A 26,052-nucleotide genomic window follows, 5' to 3' on the forward strand; every position below is an offset into this window, starting at 1 on the left:
AGGAGTCTGTGGAGAGCTTCGGGTTCAGCCTGTGGATGGAAGTGATCACACTCATAACCTGTGTATGCTGCACACAGTCCTGGCCATACACCCCTACACTTCCTTCCTCACAGGCTGGGTGCTACTCTCTGGTGGTAGGTGCAGAAATGCCAAGAAGAGTACAGCATGTGCGAAATGCAAAGCTAAAGTCTGAGTATTACAAACCAAATCACCACTTCTCATAAAATGATGCAAAATATATTTGATACTTGTTTTGTTTTTCTGTTTTCTTCCCCTAATTTTGGCTGTAAAAATGGCTTCCAGGTAAGTCTGACTCACAGAAGACCCTCAGGCTAAATTTCAGAACCAGAACAGAAGCACTGACTTGCTTCATGTTTTCACATAGGTGCAATACTGTATGATAGGCACACAGCCACAACTGTTCTATTGACACTTGCAAACTCATCTAGCTACCTTGTGTGAAACAATATAGCTGAATATGCTGCCAGGAATCTTTTACATTCCTCTATTTTCCAGTATGCAGAATTTTCCAGGCAGTTACACACCAGTAGGATGGCATGGGCATCTAAGCAAAGGCAAAGCTTCCAGTGGATGACCAGCAGCATCGCCAAAATGACTCAGCACTCAGCTGAGGCTGATGAGTGGACAAGGTGGGTGGAGGTGGCTCTCATGTAGGAAAGAGCCTGTAACATTTAAAGATCTCCACTCTGCTGTTAGCTTTGACTGAGATTGAAAAACAATGATTCCAAGAGGAGAAGCTCTACTATATACCCCACAATGCTTATTAATCTATATTGATTATAAATCTATATTTTCACATGTATTCCATCATGGGACTGGAGCACCTTCCCTGTGAAAACAGGCTGAGAAGGTTGGGACTGTTCACCTGGAGAAGAGAAGGTTGTGTGGAGGCCTCACAGCAACCTTCCAGTATCTGAAGGAGGCCTGCAGGGAAGCCAGAAAGGGACTCTGTCAGGAGCTGTACTAACAGGACAAAAAGCAATGAGTATAAATTGAGAAGAGAAATTTAGTTTATATGGTAGGAAGAAATTCTTTACTGTGAGGGTAGTGAGACACTGGAACAGGTTGCCATGGTAGGGCTGTGGATGCCCCAACCTCGACAGTGCTCAAAGCCAGGCTGGCGAAACCTGGTCTAGCGGGAGGTGTCCCTGCACATGGCAGGGGAGGCTGGGACAAGATGATCTGTGTGAAAAATGCCAATCACTTGTTTTTGAAATTTTAAAAGTTTAGTAGTAATTAAATGGTTATAAAAAAAAGCAATATAATTAGAGTAATGAAAATTTGAACAGTTGAGATTAGAACAATACAAAACAATAAGAATAAAGAGTTACGGACGGTCTGGGCAAAGTAAGCCCAAAAAAGGACACCTGTTAACAAAGGATTAACCCTTGAAAGCAATAACCTGTAGCATATTCATACATCTCATACATGATGCATAAATTCCATTCAAACAAAGGATTCGGTCTGGTCAGTGTCAGCTTCTTCCTCTTAATCCTAACGGCATCTACATGGCTGAGCAAGGCGGGAAGAAGGTTTCTTCTGATAAGAGAGCAATAAATTCTCTTTCTCTGAAAGATTTAGATGACCTGTGCTGCTATCTGGTGCGATTTCCTCATTCCTTTCTTTAAAAAATATCCCACGTACATGGTTCCTATTTTAACTACCAAAGTTACCTTTTAACTACAAAACTACATTTACCATACTATTGAAATGTTAATAAAGCACTACTAATCAATACAACATAATACATATAGTAAATATCTGCGTAGAGCCATATAATATGCATTTTTCACAATCTGTAAGGTCCATTCCAACCCTTTCACATTCTGATTTTAAAACCTCACTCCAGCAGTTGTGCACTGCACGCACACACAGAGCAAAAGGACCACGCACTGCAGATACTGCAATTTATTGTTAAATGGTATTTCGGTGGTTACAGAGAGACCCAGCGCCCGCAGCTCGAGCCTTTCCTTCTCCGTCCGTGGCTGCCGCAGGAGACCCGCATTAAGAGGCCGCTCGCCTTCACTGAGGAGCAGCCGGTTGTGCCGAAATCAGCGTCATCAGATTTGTCCTACGAGGAATTTTTCCCTCAGCATTCGGGACACCGCGCACAGCGACACCCGCCGCCCGCCCGGGGGCGCGTTCCTGCGGCTCCGTCAGCCGGAGGGAAGCGGGGAGGAGCGAGGGAGCAGCCGCCCTCACTAAAGATGGCGGCCGAGGGCGGCCCGCCAGCAGCGTGGCGCTGAAGGCGTTTCCGCCCGCCCCTGCCCGTCACATGATCGCCGGGGCTGCGGCCGCCGCTGCCCGGCCCCGGCGGGGCAGAGCCGAGAGCGCGGGGAGCGGCGGCGGGGGAAACTGAAGCCGAGCAGAGCTGGCCAGAGCTGAGCTGAGCTAAGTCGAGCCAGGCCGGGCCACGCTCCTGGCCGTAGCAGTGGCGCCGGGCGGTCTGGCCCTGAGCGCGCTGCGCGGTCCGGGTGACAGCAGCGCGATGGAGCCCGAGGAGGGAGAGGATCGCACCCCACTGCTGAAGGAGCCCCAGCCCGACACGGGTGAGACGGGGCGGCAGCTGCCCCCGGGTGGCGGCGTCGCGTTGCCATGGAGACGCGGGCCGCGAGCGCCGCTGTGGGTAACTGCCAGGGTTACGGGGGACAGCGGTGACGGGGAGACAGCGGTGACGGGGAGACAGTGGTGGCTGAGGACAGCGGTGACGGGGGACAGCGGTGACGGGGGACAGTGGTGGCTGCGGACAGCGGTGACGGGGGCCCAGCGGTGACGGGGGACAGCGGTGACGGGCCCGGGGGCTGCGCCGCCCGCCCGCGCCGTTAGCGGCGCTCGGTGCCGGGGCCGCCGCGGTGCCCGGGGGTGCTGATCAGGCACGGCCCCGAGTCCCGACTGCGGTCGCGGCTCTGTCGGTGGCGGGGCCAGGCGCGCAGCCCTGTCAGACACCAGTCCTCTGCTCGGTGTCGTTACAGTAAAGACATCCCAGCCCAAATACCCGTGCAAATATTAAAAGCTACCGGGGTCCACCGAGATCGTGTCAAAATTTCATATGAAGGCAGAATTTGAATTAAGACTAATTGCTTGTTGCAAGTATGGAGAAGGAAGGTGAAAGGATGCACGAAGGTAGGAGAGGAGGCTCGATATATGGTCAGAGCTTAACAACAGAGCCCACATGTTTATATTTGTCTGTGCTGTTTTGCTTCCCAGAATGTACAACCTATAAAGAGTAGAATAAGATCTTTAGTTTTTTTAGTATGCCATGCAAAAATGATCTAACCTACTTAGCAGATGTGCAACTGCATCAAGAGGTGCTGCTAACAAAATGACTTTAAAGGTGCCAAAAGGAGAGCATTTGAGCTCAAGTCTTCCTAAAGCAATATGTTCATAAGTTTGCACAATGTATCAGGCTCCAGTTAGAGGTGGCTCACCTCACCCACAAGGAAAACTACTGCAGATGAGCAACTTCCTTTAAACTGCCGTGCAACTTGCAGCACAGACCTTTTTTAACTGCAGTTTAAGAATCTTATTAAATTATAGCTACGTTGCTTTAAAACATGCCCCTGAAATCAGAATTTGCTATAGACATAGGACCAAAGATTGCTAGTCAAGGTAAGACCTTGAACCCAATGCTTTAAGCTTTGGTTAGCTGCTTTAAACTTCAGGGGAGTGAATGTCTGTGTCTCTGATTATAGCACTCTCCTGAAACACACCTGTAATCTTCTTGAATCTTCTGTTTTGTTAACTTGATCTAATATTCTTAACGTATTTCAAATGCACATGATGGAATGACAGGGAACCAATAATTTAGTAGCTATTTGCTTCAGACTTCAATTCTACATGTTTATTAGGTAAATGTTTTTAATAAAATGTTTACAGTTGGGAAAAAAAAATCTGACACTAATGACCTTAAGTTCTTGCACATCTGTTTTGTGGAGCTTGCTCTCCATGCAAGTTGTATAGCAGTAAGAGCCTTATAGAGGAAGAGTAATGGATGTTCCAGTTAATCTACATTTCCAAGGAAGAGTTACATCATCAGTGTCTTATTCAGCTTTCTGTTATTATTATCTAACCCCAGCAACTACAAGAAGTAGAACAGTTAAGTAGCTTTACCTGTAATTGTATTCATTTTTATAAATTATATGACTTTACATTTTCTACTTAAGGCAAATTGCTTTTTAAACAACAACAAAGAACGACAAAGCTGCTTGACTAGTTTTTGTGTAGTACTTCCTGTTCTTGGTGCCTGTTGTTTTTAATGTAAGCAATAAAATCTTGGCTGCTCTCCCTCATGTCATTTAGAAATCCAGGATGGCATTTTCAAATGCTTCTGAGGCCAAACTTGCAATTACCACAGGTCTGGAAGGGGTTTTGCATATTTGTACAATAGCTTTGTTTATTATTTATTTATTAAATGAACACAGAAAGTACAGCATCTCTGTGTCATTTTAACAACTTGTGCATAATGAACTTCACATAAACTTTGTCAGGATTAGAGACTTCAAAAATGGGAAAGTTCTCTTAATATTATGAAAAACAATCTTGCAGGAAGGTTCTGTTGGTGTTCCCCCCGAAATGTAAAATCACATAGGCTCATTCCTTGTTTCAGGCAAGTTACTGGGAAGGGAAAGATATCTTTGTCCACAGGACATGCCCTTTGTTTCTTACTGCAGATCAGAAAATCCACTCAAGCGACATTCTGCCGTAGCAGATAAGGCTCTGGTCAGTCCTGTTGATAGATGTACTTGTTATATTCATCATTTGAACTCTGACTATTGAAAGACGAGTTCACTGTAGACTGATGTGAGCTGATGTAATATCTGCTAATCTTCCCAGTTTCAGACATCCAGATTATAAATCTTACCATTAGTAATGTAGCTCCCTCACAGGAGGGGAAACTCTAAGCTCAATTTGCAAATTCAGCAGATTGTTCAACTAGTTCTTCCTCAATTTGACATTCCTGCTCAGTAGTTTCAGGCATTCCCAGTTCATAAAGAGTAGCTGCAAATATCAAACTCTTAAGCTCAGCTCTGGTCTGGATCTCCTGGCACTGATGAATGCTCTCTGCCAAATGGTGCTGTGTACTGCTGTAGGAAATCAATAACTGTGTTACAGGGCATGTCTGCTGTCTGTGTATAAACAACTGACAGAGCTGACTTTAATGTCACAGCACAGATTTTATGCTGAATCTTAGGACTCATTTCCTTTGTTGTCTTGTGATGGCCAAGAGGGTGTACTGGGCAACTGGGAACCTGTTACTGTTTCACAGTGCCACCACACTGTTTGCCATCCCCCTTTCTGTAGTTTTGTCAGCTGTCAGCAAATGCATATTCCCTTGTAAACAAACTTATAGAAGGAAAATCTGTTCTAGAAAACAGCCTGAATTGGCAATGACTGTTCTTCAGCACAATTTTAGGAGTATTTGTTTCTTGAGCCATGTTTGTGTATGTTACAGGCTTCCCACTAATTGTTTTGGGGATTTTTTAAGTGTAAAATTCTGTCTTGAAAAAAATATTACAGTATTTTGGAGAGGACTTCTGATACTATGTTTCTAAATCCATTTCCACAGACCACACACTATGCGTCCTCTGCAGTCCTCACTCTATTGTGGGTAGCTGCCCATTGTCTAAATGAGGATTACATTTACTTTGCACATCAGTATGAAAGTGGGGTTTTAAATTTTTTTCAACCAGCCTCAGACTCTACCCCTTTAAGAAAAAAATTATCTTGTCTGCTTGCTGATTCTTTATCTTACCCAAGGATTTCTGAGAACCTTAGTAGAAACTGCTGATGAGTTGTGCTTATTCTGTTAGATCTGTTAAACACTTTTCACTTGCTCTCGTTTCAGTCCCTGCGTGCTGCTCAGCTCGCTACAATCTCGCCCTCCTGGCCTGCTGTGGGTTCTTCCTGGTGTACGCGCTGCGTGTGAACCTCAGCGTCGCTCTGGTGGATATGGTAGAACCTAACACAAGCTCAGCCAAGAATGTGACTTCCAATGTGTGCCCTGAGCATTCCTCCACCATAAATGTTCCTCGCAACACCACGGTGAGGTCTCACACATATTGTCTTGTAACATGGCATGTCAAAGTGCCTTTAGAACTCTGGGATAGATAGAACCATAGAAAGAACAGGCTGGTTTTTATTGGATAGCCTTTCCAGTGGTTCTTTTAAAGCTGTTCTGGGAAATATTAGCCTTAAATGACTAGCTAATTGAGAAGTGCTGTGCTCAGGGTCAGCTTTTTACATACCTCTTTACTGTGCTATTCCTTAGAAATTGGCTAATCTGACCACGTAGATCTGCCATGACTCACTGTTTTGTATGCCACTTACCAATTGATTACTGTTATATCTGCGTCAGAGCTCCCATCACTGTCCAATTTGCCTGCTCTTTGTACAGTCACAATGGCATGAAATTTCATTACAAATTAACATGTACCATTTCTCTCTTCACTTCTTCAATCTCTTTCCCAGATCATGCATTTTGTCTTTATATCCTTTACCTCTGAATTCCAGTAATCCTTAAAATCACACTTCTTAACTGAGCTGACAGATATGGAAAAAAAAGATTTCTAAAAAAACCCTCAGCTTTGTGAATTTGGACTTGCACAGATCTTATCTTGAAGTAGTCATGAGCACTCTTGCCATCTTCCTGCTTTCATTTTGTTTGCTTTCATTTATTATTTATCACAAATTATAATGGTGAACTTTATGGGAAGATTCTGTCTCATCATTTCTGTGAAATGTATGCTGCTTGTTCAGATGCAGAAAAATTGATCTTTTGGAAGTGATCCCAAATTTCAGAATCACTTTATTGGGCAACAGTTCCTGTCTTCTTGCTGGCTTCCTTTATAGCTGCAGATTCCTGTCTCAATCATCTTCACTTTTATTGCATTGACCACTAAACTCATCTTCCCTCTGTTGTGCTTCTCCCATTATTCTACCTACCCTTGTGAGCCCTGTCCATGACTGCTCTCTTTATTTACATTAAATTTAAGCACCTGCATTTTCTTATTAGTTTTTTTTTTTGGTCCATAAATTTTCTGCAGGTAGAGCCTTTTCATAGAGCATGACAGAATGTCCACTCTGTGATTCAGAAGTGGGATTCATACTCAGGCAGACTTACATAGTCAGTACCTGTCACCTAACCCAAACTGCTTAGGGTTCAGAAAGGGATAACTGACAGAACACTTGTATTTCATGTAGTAATGATTTTCATGCTTGGATTAGATTTGTCCAAACAGATTGTGAACTACCTGAACTAGCTTTTAACACAACTTTAATTGCAGTACAGGTGGGTGTAGAGGAAGGAGATCCCAGGGAGCATGTCACAAAAAATTTGAAATTTATCTATAATGGAATAAACAGTGGATCAATGTAATAAAAAATGCGGTCAGAGAAACTACCATCTTTAACTTACTGCATTTTGTTGGGGTTTTTTCTCTTCTTAGGGAGAAAAGTATTCTTGGGATGCTGAGACTCAGGGATGGATCCTTGGTTCTTTTTTCTATGGCTATATCATTACTCAGATTCCAGGAGGATATCTTGCAAGTAGAATTGGAGGCAAACTGTTGCTGGGGTTTGGCATCTTTGGTACCTCTGTATTCACCTTGCTTACTCCCTTAGCTGCAAATTTGGGAGTTGGCTACCTCATAGCTGTCAGAGCCTTGGAAGGACTGGGAGAGGTAATCCTGTTTCCTCTATGTAATTTCAAAATGTATCTGAATAATTTGTTTAAAATTGTAGTGATTAGACTCAGTGGGGTTTGTTATGCTGGAATAGTATATGGATTGTTTCATTTGAGTGGCTTAGTTTTATGGTTTTTAGATGATTAAAGCATTTGTACTATATTTTAGCTTAAGCTTTTCAAATAAGAAATGTAAGGTTACCTGAGACAAAATTATTCTCATTTTTTGGAAACCGGGGCCTCAAAACAGTGATGTTTGTATTGTTGCTGCTTTTCCAGTACATACAGACTCAAAAGCAGGAGAAAATAATTCTGCCTCCATATTCTCATGCCTTGCACAATTTTTAAGTGGTTTCTTGGTAGACAACAAACTTATAGATTGTACTACTGCTTTTTAATGAGGTGTGCTTTGAAACATATAAAGTTGAAGTGAGTTCTAAAATCCTTGCATTTCAGCAGAATGAAATGATGTTTTCTAGGGTGTTACCTTCCCAGCTATGCATTCAATGTGGTCTTCTTGGGCTCCTCCGCTGGAACGCAGCAAGCTCCTTAGTATTTCATATGCAGGTGAGAAATTCCCACGCTGATAATGGGATTATACATTTTTACTGCAGAAACAGGGAGGATTGACTTAAATCAAAGGGATTTATACTGTAAATTTTAATCAGTATTTAATCCAGAAAATGTAACATTAAAGTAAATCTTGCTTTCCATTAGTTTTCTTAATTTATTCATGGTTGTCATGATTTTGTCGTGATCAATACCTGACAAAAGGTATTGATCTACAAATAAGTATAAACTTGGGTCTAACTTTGGTATAAAGTGGTGAAAATAATTACTGTGAAGATAATTAATAGAAGATACTGAAAATAAAAAATATTTAGCATTAGGAACAAAAAAGCTGGGCAGTCACAGAATAGAGCTGTTTGGTTGGTTTTTGGAGGTTTTTTAAGTGTTCTTGGAAGAACTTTGGGAGGAAAACATCCAACGTCCCATGTATTGCTGCAAGAGCTGCTTGTCAGAGTCGAGTACTCTCTGACCAGATTGTCCTAGATATTCTGTGTCTGGAAGGGGTTATGTTTGATATCAGATTAACTTCTTTGAAGATACTTGATGTTACACAGGATTTTTGATTTAGCAGAATGATACAGAATGTACTGAAAGCACAGCACAAGTATAAGTTAGCACTTAGCAAATGTAAGTTGACACTTAGCAAAATATAGCAATTGCAATACACTTCAGTTTGGATTGACTGCAGGTCAAGTCTGTTCTCTCAGAAATTCTGTTGTTGTTTAACTTTTGCACTTTGTGTTAGACTGACCCATGTATTCACTCCCCTCTTGTCGGTCTGGCTAAGTCAGTGAGACAGTCTCACTTTTAATGAACTGAATGAGGAGAAACATTTACACCGCCAGCTGATCCACTCGACTGACATAACTATCTAAGCCAAAGCCACCCTCTGGTGCCCTTTGTATTGAGATAAAGTCGTGGTTGGTCACACCCAGTGTCATTCCCCAAGTGATGGACATGTTGTTCTTGCCTGCCTCCACTGAGCCTTCTTTTTGGGGATTTATTGGTCAGTCACGTTGCTTAGTGCAGTATTTGAGGGGCAGGTGAAAAATATAGGTTTCTAAATTTGCTAATCAAAATTGATATTTCTTTGAGGATGACAAATTGTGTATTTGGTTACTGAAGTAATGGTTTGCTTTGCTCACTCTTATTAGTAATAATTAGGTTTTTTTATCAAGAAGACAGGTCTATACAATGCAAATTTCAGCTACAGTTTCTTAAGGAGCTAAGAGTGACTCATTTTTCCCAGAGGGATGCAGCTTTAATCCTTTTTCCTCACAATTCCTCACTTTGCTCTGAACCAAGTGTCTCATCACTCATTGAAGTGACCCTTCAAAGACCTACTTCAACTCATCAAATGCATCAAAAAACTTTTTTCTGTTTTTTAAAAATCTGTTTTCTGCCTTCGTATTTAATTAAATATACTTCAAAAGAAGTCTTCATGTGAGACCTAATACACAAGTTAAGCAGAGCAAACAGAGTTGGAATTGCCTTCTACTGCATTTACAACTGGGAGCTTTTAAACTGTCCTTTTGTATTGTGTGAAAATATATGCTAATGTACTAGTGAGAAGAGTCTGTGGCCTTGAGCAGCCCATTGTTAGCAGTCATGGGTGGATAAGATATCTTGTGTAATCTTGGCAGGCTGTTTTCCTTCCTTTCCTTCCACGTTGGCAGTCATGTGGTCTGTAGTTAATTTAATCACGATCCTGTTGATTTTCTGAGAACATGTGGTTGAGTTTATGTGTAGTTGTTATTTTGATTTATATTTTGCATGATGTATGTGGTTTTATTCATTGTTGGAGCTTTCTGCCTCAAATAAAAATTGTTTCCATAAAGATGGAGTCTAGGTAGCCAGAATATCAACATAATATTTTCTGAGTTGAGATTAAGTCCAGAGAAGTAATTTTGCAGCTAACATTAAGAGACAAAACCTGCTGTTTATCACCAGTAGGCTGTCAAGTATGTAAATAATACAGGTTTCTGGTTTAGATTTTGAAAGGGAAACACCTGCCATCCTTATTCTTTGCAAAATGTATGTTGTATTATAAGCACAAGCATAGTTCTTTCTGCCTTTTGGCTTTATTCTGAACTGCTTATCTTTCCCTTCTCCCTTGATCCTAGACCCTGTCACATTCAGGAAACATGGAATTTGAACTTACTGGTTATATATGCCTGACTTCTGCTTCATGTTTCTGAATTCTGGTTTTGTGGCGCTAGAAGGAGATACAAAAAAAGCAAACAGACTATATTATTGGCACATTATACTCCCAAGGCCTTAATTATACTGTGCTCAGCTCTCTCTTGTTTTGACTAATTTGCATTGGTTTAGATGTGTTAGAGCCATCACTTTTTTGGGACAAATGTGCTAAGAATCCTCATCTTTTATTGCTCATTGCTTCTAATTTTGGCTTCTTAGGGCTTTATGGCTCTATTTGCTCGGAGCTGCCAAGGCAGCTCATTGTGCCTGTGTTTCTTTAAAGCAATGCACAACCCTCTAGTGGTAGTGACAATTTTTATTCATGATTTATTACAGAAAAATAAAATAACTCTGAAACGGCACTTATACTTAAGGGGTCCATAGGAGATCTGATTATTTTTCCACTTTGTTTTGCTTTCTTCTGGTAGGTGCACAGCTGGGAACTGTTGTGTCTCTGCCACTATCTGGTTTAATTTGTTACTATATGAACTGGGTTTATGTGTTCTACATATTTGGTGAGTTTTGATTTTTCTTTGATTTTTTGGTGTTGTTTTGATTTTTCTTAATTATTAAAAGTACAATCCATATTCTTTTTGAAAAGCATACAATATACAACTTATTTTAAGTTTTAAAAGAGTGTTTGACATGTTGGGTTGCTGTTTTCTTTCTTCTGGGCAATTAGAGATATTTAAGGCTAAGTAGATCCCAATGAATGGCTAAATAAGCCTTTTTCCAGTGAACAAAGCTGTCTCTGAGTTGGACAAAAGCTGGTGCAAGTCAAATGCTCTTAACTCTCCCACCGCTTGAAAACAACAGGCTGAAATTTCTTATCTGAAGTGTGAAATTGAGTTAATAACTTTAATCCCAGGAATAAATCTCAACTTTGAATGAACAAACGTGTGAAAAGTTACTGCTGCTTAAAACGTAAACTGGAAATCCCTAGCAGTCACAGGGACCCTGAAGGAATGCATAGCATATTTACTGTGTCATATATTCTGGAAGAAGCTGAAAGAGAAATTTTTTTTTTTAACAGCATGTCTCACCTAATGCCTTTTATAGGTCTGTTTACGTGTGTGAGACATTTCTTATTCTGCATGGGAAAGGCAGAATCAGAATATAAGACAAGAGCTACATTTCCCTCACAAAAAATCTCCAACTTTTTACAAGTCACAAAGATTCAAACCAAAGAACTGAACAAAATGAAATAAGTAAAAATGTAGAACTGAACAAAATGAAATAAGTTTAAATGTTACAATTACATAAAAGTGCAGTTATTTTGGACCAATTATTGAAAAATTAACTTTTTTCAAATGAAAATTCTGGGCTTGGCTTGCAGAATTAAGCTAATATTTTATGTAATAAAAGCTTAATAAATTTTTTTGTAATAAGCTGGTATATTATGTAATGATATTTTGTATATGTGCAAGGAGTATTTTTTGTGATTAAACTTAACATGAACTTTTCCTGAGGGTGAGCCATACCCTTTGTGGCTTTTCCGTGTGACTGATAAAAATACAGTTATGTATGAGCACACAGCTTTCTTGCTGTATGAATAACTTCAAGCAGAGGAAATGAAAGAGGAAAAAATAAAAAGAAAAAATTCTGCTTAGTCATCTTCATTCTTTACTGTATCTAAATGGGCATTGTTAAGCCACTTTGGGGAACTGGCGTTTGTAAGTAGATAGAAAAATAATGTTCATTAAAATTGTATTAGAGTATTGAGAAAACACTTCTGACTATATCATCTGAGAGTATTATTTAATAAAATTGCTTTTTTAAAATTTCTATCTCTTCACCCATCTTTTCACAATAGGTGCACTTGGCGTATTGTGGTGGTTCTTCTGGATGTTGTTGGTTAGTGATACACCAGAAACTCACAGGAGCATTTCACATGCTGAAAGAGAATATATACTGTCTTCTCTAAAAGATCAGGTACAGCACTTTAGTAGCGACCAACCTACTTCAGTCTGAACATAAGCCACAAACATGGTCATTAATGTCAAGCTTTGTTTATTGCTTGTTACATGTTTTGTTATATGTTTATGTAAACATGTTTATGTTTAGAATACCATTCTTAACCTGAGATGGAGACAGGACTTTTCAAACAATTTTTTTTTTTTAATAGTTCAGTTGTAAACTGAAAAACAATCAGTAATCAAACAAAGCATTTATAATAATGCTTTTTGTTACAGATGTTGTTGAGGTGCTTTATTTAAAAAACTTTGTATTAAAAAAATGCTCAAATCTGTAATTTTATACTAGATCCAGACCTGTATAATGTCTTTAACATTTGCAATACCATATTTTACAGCATTTCTCTTTCTCAGTGTGTCATCTTGACTAAGAAATAGATTACTATTGACAGAGAAAATGTTTATGAGCCAGTTCCTGAAGTCTGCATAAGATTCATTCCTATGCCTGGGGGGATATGTATCTACAAACAGTGAAGCTGGCTGAGAGACCAAAATTAATATCTAGGATTGAGCAGGAAGGGTTCAGCTAAATCAACACCCGAGGGGTGACTAAATATTTAATTGTTTATAATAAAAGCAGAAGGCATCACATTTCAACAAGGGAAGGCACACTTTTTGAATTACAAAATGTAGTAATTGGTTTACTTTGGAATAGTAAACATCAGAGCAGTAACATACTTTAGTAAACCTTCATTGAGAACTGAAGACAAGTAATTCATTCATTGCTGATGACTTGCATCTCTCAACTGAGTCTGTTTTGTGCCTTTCAGAATAGATCTTGAGCATAGATTTGGTTAGCATCAAAACCACTGTATTTAGTAAATGTTCATATCACCATTCTGATTTCCTTCTTTCCTCTTTGTCTCCTGCTTGCCAGCTTTCTACACAGAAGTCTGTTCCCTGGAGACCTATGCTGGGGTCCCTTCCACTCTGGGCTATTGTTGTGGCACACTTCTCTTACAACTGGACTTTCTATACACTTCTTACACTCTTGCCCACGTACATGAAGGAAATCCTGCGATTTGATGCACAGGAGGTGAGATGTATACAAATGTAGTAATTTCCTTCTTAATTAAAGAAACTAAATCAACTGCTGTTTAGAATAGAGGAAGCTATTTAAGAACCTTGGAATGTAAATGTATAGCTGGGAAATGATAACCCCACGCAGTTAAGCAGATGCATCAAAAATGTTGCCTGCCTTATAATTTCTACTTTATGGACTTATTTGACTTATTTACCTTAGTGCTAGCTTTCATGTTAAATTTTATGTTTGAAGATGCATGGTACCCATCTTTACCTGCCCTGCTTTAAAACAGTAACTATAAAAATAGTTTCCTTGTTATATGGTTTCTATGACTATTTCAGATTTTACACCGTTTTATGGCTTCTGAAATAGTATGTACTTCTTTGCTAATTCATAAAGGAGAGCATTTCCAGTTAAAAATAAAACTAAGTAAACTAATGGACAAGTGGCATTTTTGAAACTATTTTAAGGATGGAGTTTGGGGGAGAAAGGGACCAGAGAGAAGCTTCATTCTGATAGGATCACTTTCCAGATTGTCCATTTCTTTCCTCAATGAGCAGTAGAGGTAAAATCCCTTTTCTTACTAAGGTAACTGGATGAAACAAAACCATAGTCTTAAGATCCAGATATAGTGCTTTGTAAGGAGATTTTATAAAATTAAATTATTTACCAGGGAAAAATAAGGGAGTTGGGAAGGTGGAATATTCTTATTTACAGCATTTACTTGACTGTACTGGTCTGCCTTTAATGAAACAGTTTTGGTGATGGCATAGCTTACCTGGAGAAACTGGTATAGCTAAGATAAAAAGGTGCTCAGAAATTGCAAGAAGTTTAACATAGTCTTTTCCTGGTTTAGCAAACCAAACTAGTTTAGAGCAATCTGAAGATGAGCGATACCAGCAATCTTGGGAGGAGAAGATGGGGAACTTTAGCATTAGAACAGAAGGTTGCATTAGGGCAAGCTGCAAAATAGCTGGAAAAAACTAACTGATGTTGCTGGTTGGGCTCCTCATTATGCCTCTTCAGGTATCCCTGAAGAGGCATCAGTATCTGTGAAAGTCATTTGCTACCACAGCTCTCAGTTGCATGTGTTTTGTAAAACGCCATTATATTAAATAGTAACAGATTCTGCTGTGAAGTGATTTCCTTTGACTTTGAATCATGTTTTTTCTTAATGGAGTAGCTTAGAGTACTGACTGTTGTGAACATCAAAAAAATAATTTGAGTAATAGTGTTGGACTAAGTGTTGCCACACATTTAGATGGAAATTGCGTTATGGTTTAAAATATTATACACTTATTGCTTTTATTATATATTATACTCAATTTCCTTTCTAAAATACAAAAATTAATTTAAAATAATGCTGTGTCATTGAACAGTGCTTCGAAAAAGTTTCTTGATTACTGAGACTGTCTCTGTTTTTCAAAATTTTACTTACTGTTTTTGAAAACTAAGTACTGAAATGCAACAGGCAGCATGCTTAAGTACTACCTTCTACTGTAAGGTAGAATGGGCTCCAGGCGGGGATGAATTTCTTGTTTCATTTAAAATTAAAACTTCTAGGGAATCTTTCACTTCTTGGCAAATATACATTTCATACTAGTGTATGAAGGTCATACTATTTCTACTCAAATACCCCTTTTGAATCACAGATGAGGTCAAATTATAGCTCTGTCATCAATAACTATCCATAATTTTTGGAAAGGCTGTAAATGTGGGCAGTTTAGTAGTACCTTTTGCTCCCCTTCATCAGAAAATCATGTAGAATCAGGCAGAGGTCTAAGCAGCATGTGTTTAAAGTAATGCAAACTAACTGGTGGCTTCAGTGTAAGTGATGTCAGATCCTGAATAATTGAGATTGTGGGATGTCCAGTCTAGATGTGATGACAAGTTCTAGTTCTAGATTTTGTTTCTGTTTACAGGCAGCACCAGATGTTTCAGCAGATGGATTAGGAATAATATAATATAACAGTAGTATACAAAACCCAGAGATTTTGTGTATTTTTCAAAATTCTGAATAATATTTACAGCTTCCAGTTATTTTAGTAACTCGCTTGACATTGGTATCCTGGCAACTTCCACAATCAGGTTAATGTCCACAGGATACCTTCAGTTATGATTTTCTTCTTCCTGAAGCTAGTTGCTGATTGAAACCTTTGAGTTTTTGGTCTGACTGCATTGGTAGTTATGGATTAAGTTAGGATTGGTTTGTCATTTTAGTGTTTTAACTGTCTTCTTTTACTTCCTTAACAGAATGGATTTTTGTCTGCCCTGCCTTATTTTGGATGCTGGTTATGTATAATTCTGTCTGGTCAAATTGCTGATTATTTACGGGAAAAACAGAACTTCTCCACTGTTTGTGTTCGCAAATGTTTTACCCTAATAGGTAGGTACAAGTATTATGTCTTGGAACATATAATCTTAGAAAATATAATAATGTCAATTTGGTAAAATTTAAGGGCTTGGGGGAGTAGTCTGACATTCTGCTGTGAGGTGAGTCAGCATTGTGGATGGCTTGAGAGGCACAACTTTATTTTTACATTAATGTGTCAGGAGTAGTCCTGTCTTTTTCCATGAGAAGTAGGCCTGCTGGATAAGAGAACAATAAGAGATTGTCAAAAGCTTTTTTTAGGCTAAGATAATTGGACTACAAGCAAACCAATCAAATAAATGGTCGTGTAAAGTCACCATAAAAGGGTGAATGAAACATTGTTATCAGAAAAGGTTTATCAAACTGACAGGATTATTGTTCTGCATGAGCCTATTCTGTTGTTAAGTGTTTTGTTTATCTAAGACTAAAGTAACTGAATTGGAATACACTTGCAAAATTTACAGCTGCTGCCAGAGTAGAAAGACCAAACAGAATCCTAAATGGTCTTGACTAACTGGAAGGAAAGATGATCTGAAATCACCAACAGATCAGCCAGATCAGGCTGCTAAAAGACTGTATTTAAGAAAGGGAAGTTGATTGCTGAATAAAGAGGGGACAGGAGAAAGAAATTGAAGAAAAAAAAAAAGATTGGGCACAGGATCCACAAAAATTGTAGCCCAGTTGTTGTGTGGTGATCCTTGCTGCCTGCTGAATTCAGCTGATTCAATTGCTTTCTTTAAAGCAGCTGTTGTAATAAATTCTCAGGCATTTTGTTTGTCTTTAAGCCCGTGCTATTTTGGTGATTCTATTTACTGCAGGACTGCACACCTCACACTCATGTATGCATAACTCATGAGAAAAAATGTTGTTGTTTTAGGAGAAGCAAGACTTAGATTGGCTTCATCAGCAAAAGTGTGTACTTGCAGCTGTTCACAGAGGTCACGATGGGGTCATGGAAATGGGCTCTGGTACTGAGAGACAGCTACCAACATAGGAAGCAGTGTGCATGAGCTCATGATGGCTGATAAACTGTTTCCAGTGCTTCATGCAGCATCTCTACAGCTATCTTGGAGTCACCCAGGGTTCACAGTGTCAGTGCAGCTTCAATTTATTTATAGCAATAAGTAACATTAACTTGTGAGGTAATTTTCAGAACCTGTTGATTTTTGTTAGTTTTTTAATCTAGTTTGTTCCTTGCCACTAGAGTGGGATATTTCTGATCGAGTTGCTGTTTCCTGAGACAAGTTTTGCAACCCATCTGCTCTTCCTTTTAACAAGGACATGTAGTGATAGCACAAGGGGGAATGGCTTCAGACTGAAAGAGAGTATATTTGAATTAGATAATGGGAAGAAATTCTTTACTGAGAGGATGGTGAGGCGCTGGAACATGTGGGTCAGAGTTGTGGCTGCCCCATCCCTGGAAGTGCTTGAGGCCAGGTTGGACGGGGCTTTGACCAGCCTGATCTGGTGGCAGGTGGCCCTGCCAGTGGCAGGGGTTGGAGCTGGCTGATGTTTCGCTCCCGTCCAGCGCAGCCGGCTCTGTCCCGCCGCCGTGGGAGGGACGTTCCGGCCGTCAGGCGCGCCCTGCGGTGCCGGCTCCGTGCGCCAGGGGGCGGCCGAGGGTGCATGGAAAGCGCTGGGAGCCTCCAGGCGTCCATTGAGTCTCAGGCCTCTGTCTTGAAGGAATGATTGGACCGGCGCTGTTCCTAGTAGCGGCCGGATTCATAGGCTGCAACTACGCCCTGGCTGTGGCATTCGTGACCATATCGACAACACTAGGAGGATTTTGTACATCAGGCTACAGCATCAACCATCTGGACATAGCACCTTCGTAAGTATTGCTGAAACTGTTGTTAGTGCATGTGAAAAGTTTATGACCCCCTTTTTTTCTTTTTGTGTTGCTGGGGTGCCTTGGAAATGTAGCTGTGGAGCATGTGGCGTACAGGCCTGGAGTGTGAACACTGACAGTTACTTGGGTTTACAATAATAAACACTGTATTTCCAAATAGTGCTAGTTTGGCAGAGGATATGACATAAACAGTAGTTTGAAATCATTTCAGGTTTGATTCTGCAGTAATAAATTATATAATTTCTGTAGTTACAGATTTTAATTATAGATTTGATAGACTTTTGATTCATGTTTATAATAGGACAGCTTTTTTTTTATTCATGTTTACAATAGGACAGTGCTTTTTGAACTGTACAATACAGCTAAGTGTTTCACTGTTTTTAACTTTTCCATCAGAGCTATCAGCCTCTGGTATGAACATTACCATATTTAAGCACTGTGCATTTGCAAAACATTCTGTACACTGGAATCTAAATCTTGTTACAAGTAGTTGACCTGATTTGTCAGTAGGTAACAAATCAGGTATGTACAATTGCTCTTAAAAGCATAATTTTCAAGAATGGAAAGTTGAGACTTCAGGCTGTAGTTTCTCCAGTGTGTTACAAATTCATAATTGGACAGATCTGTCAGTTTCCCAAGGAGCATGTATGTATGTATGTATATTCTTTTAAAAGTGCACTGGTAGAAGTCAAGTATTTTGCTTTGTCTTTCATTTACCAATTTGTGGTAGAAGTTAGATGTGAACAGGGTCAAATGACTTTATGTCCAAGGAAGAGTGTGTTTCAGTATTAATGTGAAAAATGAAAAGACTTTAAGTGTAAGTGTAAGAGGAAAAAATATTTTGTAGAAGTAGCATCTATACAAAAATTCTGATCATCTAGACAACTTACTGGAGACCTTGCATCCCCATTGAAGATGGTATTCAGGCTTTGGCAATTGAAATTATGGTGGTCATATCCACAATCATGGACAATTTTTGACTTAACAAATGGATATGAAATAATGGGAATCCAGTTAATCTTGGCAGGTGAGGTTAGGTAGTAAGCAAGAGGGGAGGCATCAGTGGCCAGCTATAAACAGCTTGTAGTGCTGAATTGAATATGAAAGTAAGAAAAACAGTTTCTGTGGTGCACTTTGTTTTTAATCATATTTTAAATAACTACAAACTTAGAAAATATACTTAAAGCAGTTCTTCTGGGGTGTTATGGGACCATTACACAACTTCTGTTTCAAGCTTAGTTTTGCAGAACTACAAGAGTTAATTTCCAAAATATGTATTAAATGGTGCTTGTTATGTGAGTACAGTTTAACCTGTCCATGGAATACAACAGAGCTGTGACAGGGAAAAGGGAATCATACAACTGCAGTGTGATTTACACATACAAGGAACTTCTGTATGTAGGCAGTGGTTGAGGTTTCCCAAACTAGGATGTTGTGTGTGTCTTCTAATTTTAGATAGTTCATTTTGCATTTCAAATATGTTTATTTCAAGAGTCAATTTGTTTATAACAGTATTCAGAGTATTTTAGGTGTTGGAAAAAATCCACAAGAAGAAAATGATGTTACACCATGCTGATGCCTGTCAGCAGGCATAGTTAGTTATCTCACATGAACTGCTGCTGATCCAGATCCCACTCTATTCTTCCTGCCCTCGACAAATCCTGCTTTTTCCCTTTGCATTTGCACCAGACAAGTTCCTCTAGCTCCTCTTCCCTCTCAGACAGGCAGAAGGGAGCACACTGATTGCAAGAGGGTAATGTCTTGCTGATGGTTCAGAGACTTTGTCCCAGCATTGCCTCTAGAGGCAAGTGGCTGCATATGTGGGAAGACTTTCCTTGGTGGTGATGTGGTCAGGGTGAGTGCTGTTTGATTGAAATCAGTGATTTTCTATTCAGCACGCGCATGCTTTACTTCAGGGTAAATCTGTTCAAATGGGGACAAAGGAAAAAAGCATGTCCTCATAACAAAGGTCATATTAAAAAATTTCTTCAATTCAGAAATGCAAAAAATATCTGAGATGAGAAGAAAAAGAAGACTATCTTTCCTCTTCCCTCACACTTAATTTTTTGCAACTTGTCTGAACTTTGTTGGATAAAATTATCAAGGCAGATATGCACAATTTCAAAGAATTTCTACATAATTGTAGAAATCTAAAAACAGGGTCTGCATGAAATTGAGAAGGAAACCTGGGTAAAGAGTTTACTCAGAGCTCAATATTTATTTTTCATAATTTACTGGAAGACGTTAGAAAAACCAGAAATTATTCAAAGCAGTTTCAAAATGCACGAATGCCCATTTAGACTGGTTAAAAGTATGCTGCCAAGAATAGAAAATGATCCCTTTTTGCTACTAAAACTTCCATTATATCAAAGAAATAATTATTATATTCACAGGAAAAAAAGTGAATGAAAATACTGATGCTTAATTAACAACAATATTTGCTATGTGGTTTTGGTTGCTATGATGTATTTATTATGATGTTGGGGACAGGAGGGACACAAGATTGTTCTTTTGGGGAGTATATATTCTATTTTAGCTTTAAATCTACATTAATACCTTTTTATTTTTAAAAATTTTAATATTGGTGTTACCATGGTCCCTTGTAATATTCATGTGGCTCTGTTGTACACTAAATACTTCACATAGCTGTTTATTTTACTCTTGATTTTACTACTTGACTGCTCTGCAAGTTAATTTGTATTTGGTTATCCCCAGTATGCCATAAGAACCTGACCAACAGCCTTCTATTGGTTCTGATCTACAGACGTGTCACTTTGTGCTTTCCCTTTTCATGTGGGAGTTTCCACTGTGCTAAGGGAGTGCCATCCCAGTTATCTGCATCAAACAGCAAGCACTATCAGGAATGCAACCTATGTCAGAAACACTGGGCATAAACAGAGGCATTTAGCCAGCTATTGGTTGGCAAAGATCTTTGTTGACCAGAGAAACTATTAAACTATGTTTAGTTTTAAAAGTGTCTGTTAGCAGTGTTGTAGTGCTTAAGCATGTTGAAGACATTTAAAGTACATTTGGTTCTACTTAAAGGCTTTAAACAGGGTTTTGCTTTATATGCTTATTTTCCTAAGGGAAACTTTTACACTTTGACATTCAGCTTCATAAAGGCCTAATAATTCTAAACCACTTTCCAAGATAGGAAGACTGCATGCTAGGTTTATAAGAAATAAAGAAGTTTTAACTAAAGCATTGCCATGCTTTAAACTGATATGTAGTGCAGAGTTTCAAGAAAAAAAATCAACTAGTAGGCTAGATTATTGTTTCCCTTTCTCAGGAAAAAAAGCACATGTTTTTCTAATATCACTGGAATGAATATTGCCATCTTTTTGTAACAATGCTGCATGATTGAATTCTCCTGTTTTGGTAAAGAAAATTCCAAAGCTATGAATTTCTCTTTAGAGATGAAATATGTTTCTGTTATATTAATATTGGTGAAGACATAATTTTACTCTGAACAACCAAAAAGGATCACTGGGATATGATTCCTTTCTCTTACAGTAAACTGCAACTATTAGTATTTTGTAAGATTCTTCACCCAACAAATTCACCTTGAAAATCCAAAACATAGGGATCTGTGCTCTGGTGGTTAGAAGGTCAAACTTCTGTGGAACATCTGGCTCTTACTTCTCTTCAGTCTCTCTCACAAGTCTGCACTTGTGGTACAGTTTCAAACTTTCAGTATTGCATCATGCCTGTGAGAGAGATCTTGAATTGCTTGGAGGTGAGGTGCTGAGACTCAGATATTAAGCAAGTTACCAGCTTTTCCCAGCAAGTTTTTATGGCTGCTGGTGCATACACATACATTTGTGTGTGAGAGAGCAGCACGTTCATGAGCAGGAGCCCTCAGAATGGAGCTGCAGGAAGGGCAACCAGCAGAACTGGTTTGGTCAGGCCCATTTCCCATTGGCCTTGACCCACAGAAAGCTGATGGGAAGGACTGCCACAGCACTCTGAACTCCTATCTTTGGAATAAACACTTTGTAATGTAATGGGGATATCCAGGCACACTGCTGATACTGCCTTCTTGGTAAACAAATTTTTAGCAGTGAAACCTGCACCAACTCTTACTGTTGTCAAACAGCACTTTGTCATACTTCTTGTTGTCTTTCTGCCTCAAGACATGCAATGTGTCTTTAACTGCTCCAATGGATCCATTCCAGACAGTTTGGTTGTGGCTTAGCAAAGGGGATGTGAGTTTGGATTATGGATCTTGAGCAAAGCCATAGGCAATTTAAGTTAAATTCCATACCTAGCCTCTGGAAAATAAAGACATGCAGAATCATTGAAGTAGAAAAGTATCTTTAAGATCATCACACCCAACCATTAACCTAACTGCCAATTCCACCACTAAACTATGTCCCTTAAAATGTATGTGCCAAGCTGTCAGTTGTTATTAGAAGAAAAGCAAGTCATTCACAGTGGAATATTTGTGTTTTAATTTCTCTTGTGTGATCAAGACAAGGCCTACATGCAAGTTAGACAAAATTTTTTCCATGATTGATAAGCCTTACAAGTTAATAAGCAGTGTTAACAACTTCTCTTGCAGGTATGCTGGAATTCTCCTTGGGATCACAAATTCCTTTGCTACTATCCCAGGAATGGTGGGGCCAGTTATTGCCAAAAGCCTCACTCATAATGTGAGTCTGTTTATTTTTTTTTTCAGTTGTTATATTTTTATCTCAGTTGAATAGAAATTCCCTCTTCTCAAGTCTGCAGTCCTTAAATGAAACATGGGTTACACCTGTAAGTCACATTGTTCCATTGTTGTGAATTACTTAATTCCTAGCTCTTATTTTCCTGATTTTGATCAGGAAAATAAGGGTAAAATCAAAGACCTTTGTAAGACTTGAAAATTTTACTGACTCACTCCTTATATTCTCTAGGAATTGAATGAATATATTTTTATCATAGTAGAACTCTGATAAAATGCCAACTAGATGAGACATTTGTGGTATTGCTTTATTAAACTAGAACAAGTTCTTCCTTGTTTTTTTTTTAATTAGGTTCTCACGTGAGGTGTTGAGTTCTAATGTCAGCACTTCTCAGACAAGTGAGAAACTAGATTCTAGTGTTAGATTTGACTAACAAGGTGGTGTGGTGATTTGGATAGAAAAAGGGAAGCACTGGGGCTTTTGAGGAGTTTTTTATTACTAATTTTTCAATGAAAATGTGAAGATGAACAATCAGTGAACATTGTCCTTTTCAAGAAAGGGAGATGGGCTTAGTGATACACTTGAAGTTTTTAGCATTGGAGGTCATTCTAGATTTTCTTAAAAATCACAGATCACAAGATATTCTGAATTGGAAGGGACCCACAAGGACCTTTGAGTCCAGCTCTTAAGTGGATCCCAGCTCTTAAGTCCAGCCCATATGAGGATCAAACTTTTGACCTTGGTGTTATTATAACCATGCTCTAACCAAAAACAATCAGAAAATATTCATTAATACATTCCAATAAAATCAGTTCTTCCAGATACCTTAACAAGTGGATGTTTTAGGGTATTTTTGTTCAGTTTAGTTCTTTCCCCTCCATACTAATGCACTCGTCAGGTATTCTGTTTTTGTAGTAAGATCATTTGCAGGTTTGTTACAGCATCATCTGGAACTTAAAACAAACCTGAACCTTTAAGGTGTCTATAGATTTTTTTTCTTTATTTGAAAAGAAAAAAAACCCCAAAAGGCAAATAAACCACAGTTCTTTACTACACATTTATGAAGGCCTTTCTTAAATACCAGACTTTAGAGGGTTACTCTTGAAATCTGAGTAGGGGTAGCTACCTTGTTTGGACCAAAAGGCACATGAATGTGGACTGTTCATATAGTGGTCATTAGGAATACTGCACAGTGCAGGGCACTTCAGCTCTCGGATCACCTGATCTGGAAGCCAAAGTAGTGTTTCCCTTACAGTAACATTGTCTGCCTTTGTATCCATGGTTCTGCTTCTCGGGTGATAAACTGATCCAGGTAGGGTAATGCAGTTCTGATAAGACTGTCTGTGTAAGCTATATTATAAAACTGAAGTTGACTTTACTAATGATTTCATCCTTTATGTTTATAATGCTTTTATGTTGCTGTGAAATCATGCTGAATGGCATTTACATTTAAATAGTCAAGGCATGTAGCATCGATTTTAAAATTACTTTTTCTTGAGTGTGAAGCTGCAAATTGCATCTTTTTTTTTTTCTTTCCCCTGTTTGACAGAATACTGTGGAAGAATGGCAGATGGTTTTCTATATTGCTGCTTCTATTAATCTATTTGGAGCAATTTTCTTTGCATTATTTGCAAGTGGAGAAGTTCAGGACTGGGCAGTCAGTGGATATCACTTGCATAGAAACTGAAGGAGATGTTGAAATACCAAAGCTGTGCTGAGTTCCGTTGTGCTTAGAACTGTGTGACCAGAAAGTGCCTTCCCTGCTGATGCCTAGGAATCTTCAGAGCTATTCAGTTAAATTACTTTATCTGTGTATCTTTTGTACTGAAAATAATCTGGCAGACTGTATCTGCTATTTCCTAACAAGAAACTACTTGGATTAACTATAGAAATTTCATGCTAGGACTTGATATCAAATATATGATCAGAGACTTTTAAATCCGTGTGCTAGGCTCTAATACTTTCCAGTTTTTAATTAATATTTTCTGAATTAGTGGGTAGGCAGATGTTTGCTGATACTAAAATGAGAGGAAAAAGTAAAGTGATTTTGTAGCACTGTAAGGAGGAATGACATGCAAAGAATTGTACCCAAAAATGTGTTTTGATTTCCATTATGAAACTGATAGTTTTTTGCTGTTTAAAAAATTGTAGAAGAGCTCTAATTTCATACAATCTTTTATAGTGCTTTTATTTTGTCATTGCTTTAACAATGGCTAACTTCTATTTTATGCACAAGTTTTGAATATATAAACATTCCCTGTTTCATGAATACAGTTTCACAACTAATACACAGCAACAAAGAAGTAAATGTAGCATTGGAACTGAGAATAAACCACGTGTCCTCTGTGGTGCAAGTTTTTCAAACGGACCTTATTTTTATTTCTCTCTGCAAAAAAGAAGCAATGCAGCTCAGTGGTTTAAATCTAGGCAGTGTACAAGAGTGAACTAGAAATAGAATATCTGCATGATTACCTTAAAATAACTTTCAGTTTGGCAATGAATTTTTTGTCCCTTTAAATCAATGCAGTGGAATTTTTTCCTCTTACATGTAGATATGTTTGTCAGCTTGTCGGTGTAAATGAAATAAAATAAGGCCAGTGTAGCAAATAATGAGGAAAATCAGTTCTCTAACAGCCTTGTTTGTTAGCCAGCTAAAAAACTAGAGTATAAAAGAACTAGTGCAACAACTTGGTGCTGTTACTCTTCTATCAATATAGAATTTGACACTCAAGAACATTCTTTGCACAACACACACTTAAATGCCACAGAGTAGGATTAAAAGTTATAAAAACAGTGGCCTTGTTGAGAACAAATGGCTGAATAATGATAGAGCCACAAAGCAAAGGAAAATTCCTGTGCCAAAGATTCCTGGATTGGAGCAATTAGATAAAAAGGAAAAATCACTGGGCTCTGGGTTTTTCATTTACCACCAATCCAAAAGAAAAGCCCAGTACTAAAGCTGCTCCAGTGGAGCCTACCTTCCTTCATTTCTAGGAAATGGCATCTGCCTCTACTTTTTAGCTTTAAGAGCCATTTTGTTTTGGCCTTCCTTGAAGTGTCATGTTCTCTGATGGTGGATTTAAACTGTATTTAAATCTCTGTTTGTGTCTGCAGCATTTCCACAACAAACAATGTTTTGTTCAGATTAAATTAGTACTTATTCAGTAGGAGTATGTTAAAACTGTATTGTTTTAGTCTTCAGTGTTTCTACAATAAATGGATTGAATATTTACATGTGCATCTGTTGTTGAAAATTACTGTCTCCATGAAGTTAGAACAGCATTTTGAAAGTATGCTGAGCAACAAGGTTGTTGACTGGATTAAGGAATAGTTAATGTTTTCTTGGAAAATTACCTTCCTCAGAAGATTTTTTGTCTGGCTTTTCAGGTAAGTATTATCTTCCACCTGACACTGTATTAAAGGTAATAATTGCACTTTATGTAAAAAGAAATTTGTACTCTTTCCGTATCTTTGGTTAAAAAGAGGGGGGGAGTTTAAAAAATAAAAGATTGGACAGGGTTGTAATTCCACCTCTTCTGAAGTTGGAAACTTCAGCTTCCTGTGCTTTTAGTCTTTTTCCTTGAAAACTGTTCAGCTGAATATTAAAATTTAAAAAAAACCATACTTAATGGTGTAGATGCAGTAGAAGTGTATGTAGACATTCCCTGTATCAGTTACATGAGTCTGAACTGGATTT

The 26,052-nt window shown here is 38.7% G+C and overlaps 1 protein-coding gene across 1 annotated transcript; it reads left to right on the top strand.

Annotated features, from left to right (window-relative positions):
- The first annotated feature begins 2,360 nt into the window (after nucleotides 1-2,360).
- Nucleotides 2,361-25,590, top strand: SLC17A5 (solute carrier family 17 member 5). The gene is made up of 11 exons (XM_063152914.1): nucleotides 2,361-2,570; nucleotides 5,867-6,063; nucleotides 7,467-7,700; nucleotides 8,182-8,269; nucleotides 10,900-10,986; nucleotides 12,285-12,403; nucleotides 13,322-13,480; nucleotides 15,722-15,854; nucleotides 17,523-17,670; nucleotides 22,250-22,340; nucleotides 23,905-25,590. The coding sequence occupies exons 1-11, from the start codon at nucleotides 2,510-2,512 to the stop codon at nucleotides 24,040-24,042; spliced, it is 1,455 nt and encodes a 484-aa protein (XP_063008984.1). The 5' UTR covers nucleotides 2,361-2,509; the 3' UTR covers nucleotides 24,043-25,590.
- Nucleotides 25,591-26,052: the final 462 nt, after the last annotated feature.

Source organism: Melospiza melodia, chromosome 3 (assembly GCF_035770615.1).
Source record: "Melospiza melodia melodia isolate bMelMel2 chromosome 3, bMelMel2.pri, whole genome shotgun sequence".
In the NCBI taxonomy this organism is placed as follows: Eukaryota; Metazoa; Chordata; class Aves; order Passeriformes; family Passerellidae; genus Melospiza; species Melospiza melodia.

Excerpts from the sequence above, each read along its gene's own strand:
- SLC17A5 (XM_063152914.1), top strand. The coding sequence starts at position 2,510 with ATGGAGCCCGAGGAGGGAGAGGATCGCACCCCACTGCTGAAGGAGCCC. Across the intron at positions 7,701-8,181 it reads CCTTGGAAGGACTGGGAGAG|GGTGTTACCTTCCCAGCTAT; the intron begins GTAATCCTGTTT and ends GATGTTTTCTAG. Across the intron at positions 8,270-10,899 it reads CCTTAGTATTTCATATGCAG|GTGCACAGCTGGGAACTGTT; the intron begins GTGAGAAATTCC and ends TTCTTCTGGTAG.